The 13,991-nt window shown below is 44.6% G+C and overlaps 1 protein-coding gene across 3 annotated transcripts in view; it reads left to right on the top strand.

Moving 5' to 3' along the window:
- Positions 1-13,991, top strand: part of LOC120022489 (RNA polymerase II subunit A C-terminal domain phosphatase-like) — a 119,720-nt gene that overhangs the window by 58,413 nt on the left and 47,316 nt on the right. For all 3 annotated transcript variants that reach the window (XM_038966416.1, XM_038966414.1, XM_038966415.1), the window contains one exon: positions 10,730-10,977. In XM_038966416.1, coding sequence (XP_038822344.1) covers positions 10,730-10,977 — 248 coding nt within the window. The remainder of the gene's footprint in view (positions 1-10,729; positions 10,978-13,991) is intronic.

Below are 13,991 nucleotides of genomic sequence, written 5' to 3' on the forward strand. Positions count from 1 at the left end.
CCTGTGAGTGGCTCTCCTTCCCCTGCCTGGTTGGCTTTGTCCCAGCTGGACAAAGTTTTTAGCTGAGGATTGTTCTTTGATTGTTCCAGGATTGGGCTGTGTTCTGAGTTCTGGCCTGGGGAACAGGCCAGGATATGCCAATCAGCCAGCCATAGGTGAACAGACCAGACCAGCCTATGCCAGCCAACCAACCTGCCAGACAGGGAGTGGGAGAACCTTGATCACTCTGGGTGCCACTGCCTGGGGCGTCTGACTGAAACAGGTCCCAGGTTGTGGGTGGTGAATCAAAGCAGAAGAGTTTCCCGTCTCCCCCACATTCACCAAAATGGCAGATGGTCCAGAGACTAGTCACCTGCCTGTGATGATGACAATGATGACGATGAGGTTATTTATTTGGTTTATTTGCCTGCATGCATACAGGCTGTTATATTTATTAGCTGCTAGTTTAAAGCCTCCCTCGGGGCTGACCAAGGTGCCAGGGCCAGATAAGAGAGGCTGCTATTTGATGTGTGATTCCAAAAGCTCTATAATCAATGGGTGTCTTTTAATATGGAGTTGTGGCTATTGGTAGCATGAACAGTCCTATGGTTGGCAATGCAGTGATGTGGAGTGGATTGCCATGCAGCTTAAGAGCAAGCAGTGGGTGACGGTTTTTCTCCATTTCGAGAGCTTCGTCCTCACTTGAGTTCATAACTAGCAAATAAATAGTCTATGGATAAAGTTTACTGATTTTACAAAACACCAACCACCGTCTTATTACATCCCGTCATCAATCTTTTCCAATCAGTTTCCAATCTCTAAAAGGAAAAACGCAGCCGTGAGAGTCTCATGTTGACTCTTAACATCAAGCAGACAGACATCACACTGGATTAGAGCAGAGCCAGTGCTAAAATGCCACACCGCTGCAGGACGTCACCCTTTCCTCTCCCAGGGTACACCAGGGGCAACGGTCACAGACCGCCTACAGACACAGTTCTGCATCTCACCCCATAATCCTTTGTCTGATCAGATTCAGGTGATGGTCGTTGCTGCACCGCCGACTTCATTGCTTGCTTTGTCCCTAGCTCAGTCTGTTGACCTTTTCTTCTTGGTCCAGGTCAGAAATCAGATGTCCTTTTTAAGGACTGGCTGACTGACGTGTGTTCAAGACTTGTTAAACTGACTGGAAGTGAATCCTCTACAAGTTCTTCATTCCTTTCTTCTCCACTATTATTATTTCCGCTACAGAGAGTATAAATATTTCTCTCTGACTGCTTGATATCGCTGTCCAAGGTGCTGAAACAGGCCACACAGGGTTAGCTGTCCTCTCACAGACTACTTTCCCCACAGCAGTCTGAGTTATGTGAGGTCTGTACTGTAGGGTCAGTTGCTGTCAGTGATCAGTAAATTACAACTGTCCCTGGCCCATGCCAGACCACTCCATCACCAGGTGTGCAACGCCATCATCTCTCCCAAAACCTGGAACCCTGAATATTCCCTCTGATCAGTTCCCTCATTTACACAGTCCTTGACAACCTGCTGGGCAACCTGACAGCATCACTATCAGTCTGGAAAACCTATCAGAAGGGGGGGACTGTTTTGGAGCTGAACCTCTGTTCTGTTTTCTTGTTAGGAGGGAGAGGTGGCGGCTATGGAAAGATGTCCCCTTTTTATACTTCAATGTGCATATTTGTGTGTGTTTTTAGTAGGTGTTAGATGTCAAGTGAGTTAATCCTTGTCGGTTACTTATTTTCTTTTGATTTCCTACAACTTTTCACTTATGCCTAAGCACAGTATTTTTTTGTTAACCTGCAGTTGCATTCCTATATTTCTCTGCAAATGATGGAGAAAAAAAAGGTGGTCCTGTCCTTTGCTGTTCATATATGCCTCTTAACAAAATCCCATCAGACAGTGGGACAGAGTTACATGCCCTATGATTTTAGATATTTTTTCTCTCTGTAGCTGAGAGCAGAGTGTTTCATGAGGGTTGGACTAGGGCTGGGCGGTATACCTTATTTTACAATATACTGATATTGATGCATGGACCGGTTTGGGTTTTTACTTTACCTTCTGTAACGGTATTGGAATGTTTGGTTTGTTGTTCCTCGACCACGAGACACTTGCGTTCAGTCTGCATGGTCAGTGAAGCACATGCAACAATGTTGATGACAACGATGCTGTTTTCTATAATTACACTTAGTTTGTGTTTCTTACGTCTGCAAACGGCTCGTTTGTCTTTTCTTAGCCAGTTGGGCCTAAATCGTGTAAGCCGCTAATGCTAATCACTGGCTAGCTAATAAATGTACTGTCAGAACAAACGTAACTAACTATACAGCCTAATAATACCAGTGATGGTGTAGACCTAAATCGGCTTGTTTGTGCAACAGTGTCTTCTAAATCAAAGAGGAATACGCAAAGCATGAATATGTTAGCTACATGGAGTAAGATTATAGGGTCCCCTAGAAAACACTTATCAACACTTTGGTTCCTACCCTGTCACAATAACTCCTCCCTGGAATTTTCATCCGTTGTCACTTCACACAACACTGTATTCAAAGTTCTAACTATTATACCCTAACTGTAGAATTATAATAATTGTTCTATTTCCATGATTCCAACACCCAAGTCTTTTGCTCTAAATCACAAGTCAAGATTGTTTTCCCATATCGTGCAGCCCTACGTGGCAGTGGGGAAAGGATCTCAAATTAGTGCAGGAAATGTATGATAATGCTGTATTTTTGGGGGGGTTGAAGTTGAATTGAACAGTATAAAATAATCAGAATGGAGAAAGACCCATTAAAATCACTTGGAATGTATGTGTTGCCACCCAAGGGTTACACAATACTCAAAGCGATTAAAAAATATATATTATTCAAAAACATACCATCAGAAACATTTAAGTACTGTGATATAATATTTTGGGCCATATCACCCAGCCCGAGGTTGGACTGGTAGCTAAGAGCAGATAGAAAAGACAAGACAGGGCTGCTTTGAAGATTTAACTTCCTTCTGGGATAATTGCGCCTATCAGAATGGGACTGGCTACCGGCTGCTCTTGGCTATGTTACAGAGGAAGCATATGGTCTTCGATCTGGCCCTGGCCCCCGAGGAGCATAGTGAGATAATTGATGGAGAGAGAAGTGGCAGTGGAGGTCTCTCACAGGCTCAGTTGTAGTGTGGGTGTCTGTCACTTTACTAGTCTCACTCATACCTCAGGAACATTTTCTTCTTCTCCTACTTTCCCCGGTATGTACTTGTCATTCTTGTATTTTAGTGTTTGTGTTGACTGACATGTGGGTATTGATAAAACACTTTCCTGAGTCTGGGGAAGTGGACTTGCAGTGAAATCCAAAAAGCGACCTGGTAGTGTAAAGTGTGATACCCCTGCTAGGAGAAGCACTTCTCTGTGTGTCATTTGGGGAGGGAACTATAGGAGCTGAACAGAGAGACTGTGGGAGGTTGTTTTAATGAGTTTACATAGCATGAAAGAGTTTGATTATCTACAATAATCGTCTAAGCTGGCGACTTGCCAAATGTAATTGTTTTTAAATTCATGGACATTAAAAAAAATATACTGAACTTTTCTTATTTACTCCCAGTATTTAGTGTTTTCTTTTCGATCAATAATCTTCTCAATCACTACATTTGGGCACTTCCCCTGCTCAAGCCAAGCAGCCAATCGTCTGGACGGCCAGTAAAGTTGTATAATCCCTTCAATGAAGTATGTCTGCTCAGGGCTGAATTTCTCTCTCCAATAACCTAGAGCTAACAGCAGTGGTTCAGAAAGATGAGCGCTGATTGATTGACCATCTGAACTCGGGAACCTGGGCAGTGTGAGTCAATCTACCTCTAAGTCTCTACCTGTCTCTGTCAGTTCGCCTCATGTTGACTTCACCTCTGCCTCTAGCAGCAGTATTATCCAGTCTGTGTGTAAATAGCTTAGCCAGTCCAGTCTCTTAACAAATATAAATGTTTTTTTTCTTTCTCAGCCAGACTCCACAGTACTTCAGATGACGTTCTGAAGACATTGAAAAAGTTTCCCTCCACCTGAAACGGTTTCTTTTCAACTCCAAGGACAGAGTTTTTAAAGCTAGTTTTGCTATTGATTTGAGCCCCATTGTGAAGGAATCTCACCACCACTGAGCTGGTGAATGGATAATGATTTGACTTGGATTAACAATGTGTCGTCTCCTGTCTGTGGTTCTGTAGAACTGTGGTTTCTTCCCTTCAGCACACTGTGCTGCTCACTCAACCCCTCACCCCTTCAGGAGTCAAAGTTAGACTTCAAACTTTAAAAGTCTTCAAACTCTTCCATCCTGAAGTTTATCTCAACAGTTATCCATATTTATAACTTAAATATAATGGTAATTCATTCACTTATGCTTCTTCAAAAGTCTGCCAAGACAAAAACTAAGCCAGGGCTTCTTCCTTAGAGACCGACCATATGGGACTCTGAGACACAGTACAATAGCTGCTCCGTCCTGTCTGGTTCGAGATGGTGAATAATTAGGACGAATGTTTTCGGTTCCTGTTCTCAGATTACTATCAAACACATTTCATGGTGACACCTCACCAGTTCTGTTCTCTTACGGCACTACTGGTGACACATCCCCAGCTAAAGGCATTCATCACAGTGATAACACTGAACATGGTGTTCCCTGCAGCTCCCTGGGATCCACCTGTGTCCCTATTGAGCATCATGACCCATCATATCACATTCACTTCTGCCTATAGCAGCATATTGTTTAAAGCCGTCCAATTATAAGCTTTCATATCAGCTTCATAAGCCCTTTTAAGGCCTTCTTATAAGCCTTCATTCTTCTTAAGCTGATTCACTGTACTGGTAATGCAATTCATTTGTGATGTCCAGATATGAATAAAAAAGCTGCATTATGGTTAATGAGGTCAAACCAGAGGTGACAGGTCTCATAACTCTTTGTAAAGACATGCTGTTTCCAACCCCAAGGTTGTGTAGCTGTTTAGACAGCTTAGGTCACAAACTCAAGATCTGCATGGCGTTTCCTATGAGTTAACATGCATTGAATTTCATATCAGGATTTTGCCTTGGGTGAAAATGTCAATTTCTACGTCCTAATTTGACTCTCAAGCATATTTACAGCTCATGTCTAGGAGTAAACTACTTTTCCTCTCAGTTCTGGATCTTTGTTTCTGACAGCCAAGTGTGTCCAAGCTGGCTTTCGTCTGCCTGTCTGTCAATCACTCTGATTTAACATGTCCTCGGACCAATAGCTGTGTCACTGTCTCCCCCCATTACAGGTTTGGCTATGAGCCTTGCCATCTTTTAAGCCCAATCAAAACATAGTAGAAGACCGTGGGTGGGTGCGAAATAGCACCCTATTCACTAGGTGGGTCCCGGTCAAAAGCCATTTCAGACACAGCTAGTGTCCTAAGAGATGAATCAAAGCGATGCAATGTTGTCTAGAACATGTTCAGCTGATGTAGTTTTCTTCTTGTGGACATCGACAGATCCAACTGATCCGTTCTGCTTGTGTTTCATCAATACACATCCATCCACTGGTTTTCCATCCACGTACTTTCATTAGAACTCAAGCAGACAGAGGGAGAATGACAGACGGGAAGAGCTGTGACATCTCTTTGTCTGTGTGGGTGTCTGATAATTCTAAAGTCCTGCTGTCAATTATCATGACTGTCTCTGTCTGAATCGTTCCGTTTAAAGTGGCCAGTAACCAAGGTAACTTATGAAGGAACAGTTTTAGCTTTAAGTGTGTGCGTGCCTGGCTCATGGTCATATCTATACAGGGGACTAAAGGCAGCCTGACTGAATAGAGTCTGAGATGCAGTCCACCAAGTGGATCTAAACTCCAATCCAATCCACCTAAGTAAACCTTCAGAAGGTTTTCTAGCTCTGTTAAGCCTGGTGTACCTGTAGGGTGCCCTAATCTCACCAGCCTCTGGTTTTTCCAGATTCTTACAAAAGCTTTTGGGCCACTGATGTGTAGAGATGAATGAGCATGGCAAATTACAGCGGAAATGACAGTCCAAACCCTAGTCATCGTGTTTTCTGAAGGTACTACCACTTCTCTCCTCACTGGTCCTCTTCACTCAGTTAGGGGTATAGAGGCCGCTGCATTTAGCACGCAATAAACATTTCTGAATTGCCTTTTATATTCTGGCGACAGTGCTCCTTATAATGGCGAGCCCTCCGGAACACTCTGGCTCCCTGCAGCCTCCATGTGGGGTTCTGAGAAGCTGGGCTGCTGCTGCTGCATGTTCCTCTCTGCTTGGGCTCTTATTACCGACAGGAACATTACATTGTGTGAAGTGAAATGCCTCTGTGGAGAAGAATCATACCCTATTTCCTTTTGTAGTGCACTGGTTTTGACCAGGGCCCATATGGTCGGCTCTAAAGTAGTGCACTATGTAGGGAATAGGATGGCATTTCGGACACATCCCATGCTGGTTCTGGGGATTGTTAAATGCCTGCCGCTCTGCAGGAGACATATGAACCACTCTGACGTTCTGAGCTGCATTCTGGCAGGGTAGTGATTTGAGCCTATCACACGGCAGGCCTCGGGGGCACGGCCACACTGCCCACTGCACGTTCAGAGAAGGGTTCAGCTGAACATATTCAAGTTAGGCCTATGCTTTAGCAAACAACAGGTGGTGGTGGATGAAAGGGGAGCAAGTTTGGTTGTCTGTGACTGTCTAAGGATTACAGTGATTGTGTTTATGAGCTATTTTAAGAGAAGCCAGAGACCATTGTATTTGTTTTATCAGTCTCTGTAATCCCTGATGATCTCAGTATGACCCTCCTTGGGGATTTTGGGGGTTTATTTGTCTTATTGGTAGTCGCGCCTCCGAGGGACCAAACACAGCCAGAGGGGATGACTGTTCTGCAGGGTTCTGATTGACTCAGTGGAGTGTGTGAAGACGATTCTGTGATGTGAGGGCTTACATTGATTTTAAGTTGTCACGAATATTCGTCGCTGAAATATGCTTCAGGGAGTCAATGAAAGACTAGTGTTGATGGTAGTTTATGCTTGGTTTGATATTGAGTATCTGTAGTAATAGACTGCATTTCACTGTCAGCATTAATTTTATCGGAAGAGTGCATGGATAAGGTAAGTACTATTTATTTTACATAAATACATCTCACTGTCTCTCGTATTGATGGATTATTAAACTGCCTGGAAACAAGTCAGCTGAAACGCCAATACCCTACTGCCATTATGTGATGCAGAGCTCTCCTATCTGACTACTGGTGCGTTGTGATATATCGGCTACACTAGTTTAAAGTACCGCTCTGTGATATACAGTACGTTAACATCATTTCTGACAGGAAGATGGTCCCTGCCTCTTTGAAATGCATCAGGACCTGCCACAGCCCCACTAAATTCACACCGTTATCGATCATGTGGAAAAAGGGAGAAATACTGCCCGTCAAGAGACTCATGCGGTATTCTGTAAAGTGCCACTAAAAAGCAAACTTCTTCAAAGACAGAAACAGGCAAGCCAGTGTGTGTAGGTCACAGCTAATCAAATGGGTACCCAGACTATTTGCATTGCCCCCCCCCCCCCTCCCCTTAACCCTCCTACGCTGCTGCTACTCTCTGTTATTATCTATGCATAGTCACTTTAATAAGTCTACCTACATGTACATAATTACCTCGATCACCTGTGCCCCCACACATTGACTCGGTACCGGTACCCCCTGTATATAGCCCCGCTGTTGTTATTTACTGCTGCTCTTTCATTATTTGTTATTCTTTTCTCTTACTGTTTTTGGGGTATTTTCTTAACTGCGTTGTTGGTTAAGGGCTTGTAAGTAAGCATTTCACTGTAAGGCCTGTTCTATTCGGTTCATGTGACAAATAAGATTTGATTTGTTTGGGAAACACATGGTTGTTCTGCAACAGGAATCCGTAGGCTTACACTTGGTGTTAGGAAACTTTCTGTCAATGAGAAACAAACACAAACCCCTTCTACCAACAGGAATCCGTAGGCTTACACTTGGTGTTAGGAAACTTTCTGTCAATGAGAAACAAACACAAACCCCTTCTACCAACAGGAATCCGTAGGCTTACACTTGGTGTTAGGAAACTTTCTGTCAATGAGAAACAAACACAAACCCCTTCTACCAACAGGAATCCGTAGGCTTACACTTGGTGTTAGGAAACTTTCTGTCAATGAGAAACAAACACAAACCCCTTCTACCAACAGGAATCTGTAGGCTTACACTTGGTGTTAGGAAACTTTCTGTCAATGAGAAACAAACACAAACCCCTTCTACCAACAGGAATCCGTAGGCTTACACTTGGTGTTAGGAAACTTTCTGTCAATGAGAAACAAACACAAACCCCTTCTACCAACAGGAATCCGTAGGCTTACACTTGGTGTTAGGAAACTTTCTGTCAATGAGAAACAAACACAAACCCCTTCTACCAACAGGAATCCGTAGGCTTACACTTGGTGTTAGGAAACTTTCTGTCAATGAGAAACAAACACAAACCCCTTCTACCAACAGGAATCCGTAGGCTTACACTTGGTGTTAGGAAACTTTCTGTCAATGAGAAACAAACACAAACCCCTTCTACCAACAGGAATCCGTAGGCTTACACTTGGTGTTAGGAAACTTTCTGTCAATGAGAAACAAACACAAACCCCTTCTACCAACAGGAATCCGTAGGCTTACACTTGGTGTTAGGAAACTTTCTGTCAATGAGAAACAAACACAAACCCCTTCTACCAACAGGAATCCGTAGGCTTACACTTGGTGTTAGGAAACTTTCTGTCAATGAGAAACAAACACAAACCCCTTCTACCAACAGGAATCCGTAGGCTTACACTTGGTGTTAGGAAACTTTCTGTCAATGAGAAACAAACACAAACCCCTTCTACCAACAGGAATCCGTAGGCTTACACTTGGTGTTAGGAAACTTTCTGTCAATGAGAAACAAACACAAACCCCTTCTACCAACAGCAATTTCATCGACATTCCCAATTCCTAGTTCGCAGGTGCCTTAGGGGCTTGAGCTAATTGTATTAGGTGAAAACACCTAACAGCAGGTCAGTAAAAGTACAACGCTTGGATTGTTTCTGGCTGATTCCAGGTCAACACCATGCTATACTGAATTTGATGTATTTGGCCGTCTAAATTGATGTCAACAACAAGAGTGGGTACCTTAATGAACCTGGCCCCAAAAATGAGCCCAGCTCTGGGGTGTTTCCTTTGCCGTGATCCGAGATCTCCAGTGCTCTGACAGTGTAGCACTATGCTTGTGTGTTAAATGATGGAAGTCTAAGTGCTCACCTCGGCTTCTCTCCCATTATAAGGAGAAATCTCTCCGTCCGTTTCCACATGGATTTAGTTTTACCTCAGGTTAATGAGGGAGAGGTCTCACCTTATTTTATTTTAATGAAGACTAGAGGACTGCTGTAATACGAGGGCACTAGGGTTGAGGGTTGGGGGCATCATCTGGAAATGACTCGTTGGATTGTCCTTTTCTAATTTGTGTAGGTCACTCCTGTGTCCAAGGCCTGGGTTTCAGTTTGTAGCCTAAATGCTGGCTTCTCGTTGAGTTGAGTTGTGTACTCTCTTAGGCTGAGTCATACCAAATGTCTTCCTGGTCAAATGTAGTGCACTATATAGGGAATAGTGTACCATCGGGGAGTTAACCTTAATCTATCTGCGTCCAGGTTAGGAGAAGAGTCCTTCATGACATCCACAGATGGCTATAAGGAAGAAGCCTTTCACTGTAAAGTACTGATTGATAGTGTTCCTCCTAATAAATATTGTGCTGTGTCAATGTATTCATACGATTCTCCAAGGATTTAACTCTGGTGATCATCGTGGCAACAGTTAATCTCCAAGGTGTAGGCTATATCTTTTAACCATTTAAAAAAAAAAATCAAATCAAATACCGTATGCAAATGTTTCTGATAGAATCAAATATGCATAATTAAATGATGTAGTGCACTATGGGAGTTCTCCTCTGTACCCCTGTAAGGTTTAAACTGCTTCTTTATAATAATCTCTGTGAACATTGTTATTTTAATATAACATTTATCTCATTAGATAATAATGTATCCGATTAAACTGAAAAATAACTTTTACTCAGCCATTTTTGTTCAGGAATATAAAGCCTTTGCCTAATGTGCATTATTCTCAGCTTGGATAGCCTACATTCCTGTAGACCATGTGTCAAACTCATTCCACAGAGGGCCAAGTGTCTGTGGATTCTCGCTCCATCCTTGTACTTGATTGATTAATTAAGATCACTATTTAGTAAAGCACTCCCCTCAGCTGGTTGTCTAGGTCCTAATTGAAGGGAAAAGCAACCTTCAGACACTCCATGGAAAGACTTTGACACCCCTTTGCCGTAGACTTTCCACAGGTTCATTTTCCTCTCTAAATAATGCAGGTCCAAACAGCATGTGATTGGTGTTCCCTGCAGGCAGAGAGGCATCTGATTGGGTTATTCCCTGGAGAATAGAAAGTACATTTCTAGAAGCCATAGGTGAAGAGGTAGCATGCCATGTTAACTGCTGTAAATTTGATTTGATGTGCAGAGAACAAACTGAAAGTAAATGGTTCAACTAAGGGGTTGGTTCATTGTGTACTCTAATGATCTGATGGGTTCTAGGTGAAGGGTTGAGGTGTTGTCTACTGTATATAGCGCTCTGGTAGACACTGAGAGGCCTGTTGTACTGTATAAACCACCCTACCCTGGGGGAGCCAAGCATCACCCAACCACCTTTCTGTTGACAGGTGGACGACATGCTAGATGAGGAGAGCGATGAGGAAGGAGATGGCCGGGGGAAGAAGACAAGGGAGATGGAGGAGGAAGAGGAGATGGAGGAGGAAGCAGAGGGGCAGCAGCCCCAGGGTAGTGGACAGAGCACTGAGGGAGAGAAGCAGCACCACCAACAGGGTCTGGCCACCGTTGTAGAGGAGACGGAGAAGGTACAGATGCCACCTAGTGACCAGGGCGGTATGACGACGGGCAGCGTGTCAAGGTAAGGCCACCAGCGCACCATCTTTAAACCAGGCAGGGCAGTGTTATGTAATCCATTACCCGATTAGATTTTTTCATGAAACATTTTTTATTTATTGTATTTTACCCGCATTCTATCCCCCATTTCGTGACATCTAATTGCGATCCAATTACGATCTTGTCTCATCGCTGTAACTCCAACGGGCTCAGGAAATGTGTCCTCCGAAACAACATGACCCGCCTAACCGCGCTTCTTAACACCCGCCCGCTTAACCCGGAAGCCAGCCGCACCAATGTGTCGGAGGAAACACCATTCAACTGGCAGCCAAAGTCAGCCTGCAGGCGCCCGGCCCACCACAAGGAGTCGCTAGAGCGCGTTGAGCCAAGTTAAGCCCACCCATCCAAACCCTCCCCTAACCTGAGCGACGCTGGGCCAGTTGTGCGTCGCCCTATGGGACTCCCGGTCATGGCCGGTTATGACACAGCCTGTGATCGAACCCAGGTCTGTAGTGACGCCTCAAGCACTGCGAGGCAGTGCCTTAGACCGCTGCGCAGATTAGCAGTTTTCTAATGGATGAGTAGAAGTGTTTCATCAACCAGCCTTATGATGAGAGCTTGAAGACGTCTGTAGCTAAAGGTAAGGACTGAAGTGATGCGGTCATATTCACAGTCGCACGTTTGACTCAGTGTAGTGGTGGTAATACCTAGGTGATGTTTCCAAGCTGGGAACAGACCAGCCAGATGGTGAGGGTTACAGTCTCCTACTGCTGTGGGACAGGGTAGATGGTGAGGGTTACAGTCTCCTACTGCTGTGGGACAGGGTAGATGGTGAGGGTTACAGTCTCCTACTGCTGTGGGACAGGGTAGATGGTTAGGGTTACAGTCTCCTACTGCTGTGGGACAGGGTAGATGGTGAGGGTTACAGTCTCCTACTGCTGTGGGACAGGGTAGATGGTGAGGGTTACAGTCTCCTACTGCTGTGGGACAGGGTAGATGGTGAGGGTTACAGTCTCCTACTGCTGTGGGACAGGGTAGCGAGTCTAGACTTCCAGAAATGTGCCTCTCAGATGCTTGTCCTGCCTTGCTCTGACGTTGCCTAGTTTAGAACCTGGACACAGGGTGTGAAGACCTCTGTCTGTGTCCTCCACCTCCACCACAGGAAGGCCAGGTCGGACAGGAAAGCTCCCTGGTCCTCCGTTATATGGTGTCCTGCCTAGGGATGTGCACGATTTTATCATATCCAAACGGAGGTTAGTATTCGAATACTTGTGTGAGTATTCATTTTAGCGAAAATACAATTATAGGCCTATGTTAACACTGAAAAGGCTTTTTCTAAATTAGCTCAATGTGTAGCAAGAGGAGTCAGAGGGAACTAATACAATGCGGGAAGGAATACAATTACGGAATTAAAAGTTAGCAAAAGGAGAGCGTAGGCTACAACGAGCAACCAAAAGGCTGCTGTTTTATGTGAATGGGGTTGGGGAGAAAACACAGCATGTCGCCTCAATTAGCCTAGCTAACTATAGCTAGCTTCTCTCAGCTACTCCAGTCAAGACGGGCACTGTTATATAGGAGATGATAACATTGTGGCTGCTACAAGTTAGCTAATATTGGCTGTAGCCCAGTTGCCTTGTCTAGTGGATACTGCGTCTCTCTCCCTCGCGCAGCAGTGCTCAGGTTAAAAACGCAAGTTTAAAAAAACACATGTATTTCTGATATCTGATATGGGTTATCAGTTAGTGTGTGTGTGACTGCCTGGCTCTGTTAGCAAGCTAACGTTAAGAGGAAACTAAATGTACTACGTATGCAGCTTTATTGTTAGAACAACTCTCACGGAGGTCCGTGCTCTCTGATTGGCTCAAAGTCAAGTGGTCGGGCGATGACTGGCAGGCCGATTTTACGTGTAGAAATGGGTGGTGTCTTTTGTCTACCCAGCGGGTGGTGTCCTTTGTTCTAGGCGGTGGCTGCGAAATACGACGTTTTCACCCCCCGCCCCTCTGGAAACTATTTTCTCAAAGCTAAGGATCCGGATCACGTTCTACCGCACAAAAACAATCACCGTTTTGTGTGATGATGTTGTCTAATCTTTATAGTTGCTGCCATATCGTAGCCACTAGCCGGAGTTCCTGAAAAAATAACACTACTATGTTGACTGCCTGTTTGCCTCCTGCTTAGCCAATCTTTTGCAATGATGAGACACTCCGTTTGTTCGAGCAAGAAAAGGAACAGCCTCCCACTGTGCTAAGTACCTATCGGCAGTTAGTTTTCTCTGTGTGTCTGACGTCAAAGCTCTAACAAGGAGCAGCAGATCTTATGACAGCAGCCCTAATGGTCCATCTCCAGTCCTTTTATTTGTCTGGCCATCAGTCTCCTCATCCTGCTTCTGTCTCTGGGTCCAATCTGGCAGCGCTGATTGGCAAAGTTACATAAGAGAGGCTTTCCTTGTTTTGCTGGTTCTGTGTACTTACACACAGGCAGGCAGTCAGATAATGGTGCTGTAGCCCCTCTGTTTTCTCCTCTGCCTGTTTCTGTGCCCGTCTCTCTTTCCATCTCATGCCAAATCTCCACAACAAATGTACTGTTTGTTGAGCTGACTCAACTACAGGAGTTTGAAAGGTTTTAACACCAGGAGAAGAGCTGGTGGTGGAGAACCCCAGTTAGCAAGCCTGAAATGCATGAAGTGGAACAGAACAAAATTCTGCTTGGCGTTCAGTCTGGGTCAGCTGCCTGGTTCCAGCTCTCATGAGCTAGGTCTTTTCTCCCCATGTCTGCCTGAACACTGCCTGTTTGATTTGTTCCTCATGGCTAGATGGGGCTGGTCTGTTGATGACCTTGGCCGTGTTCAGCAAGGCACAACATTGTGGATTGTTCAGAGAGAAATATGTTATGTAGAACAATAAACCTGCCTATCTGACATGAACATGAGCTGTTTTCATGAATGAGCGTTCTATCAGTGCCTCGTCTGGCAGACCATGCTGCACTAGTTCTCTACCAGCGTCTCCTCAGAGCCCTGAACGCTGATCCAGGGATAAAAAG

Source organism: Salvelinus namaycush, chromosome 27 (genome assembly GCF_016432855.1).
Source record: "Salvelinus namaycush isolate Seneca chromosome 27, SaNama_1.0, whole genome shotgun sequence".
NCBI lineage: Eukaryota > Metazoa > Chordata > Actinopteri > Salmoniformes > Salmonidae > Salvelinus > Salvelinus namaycush.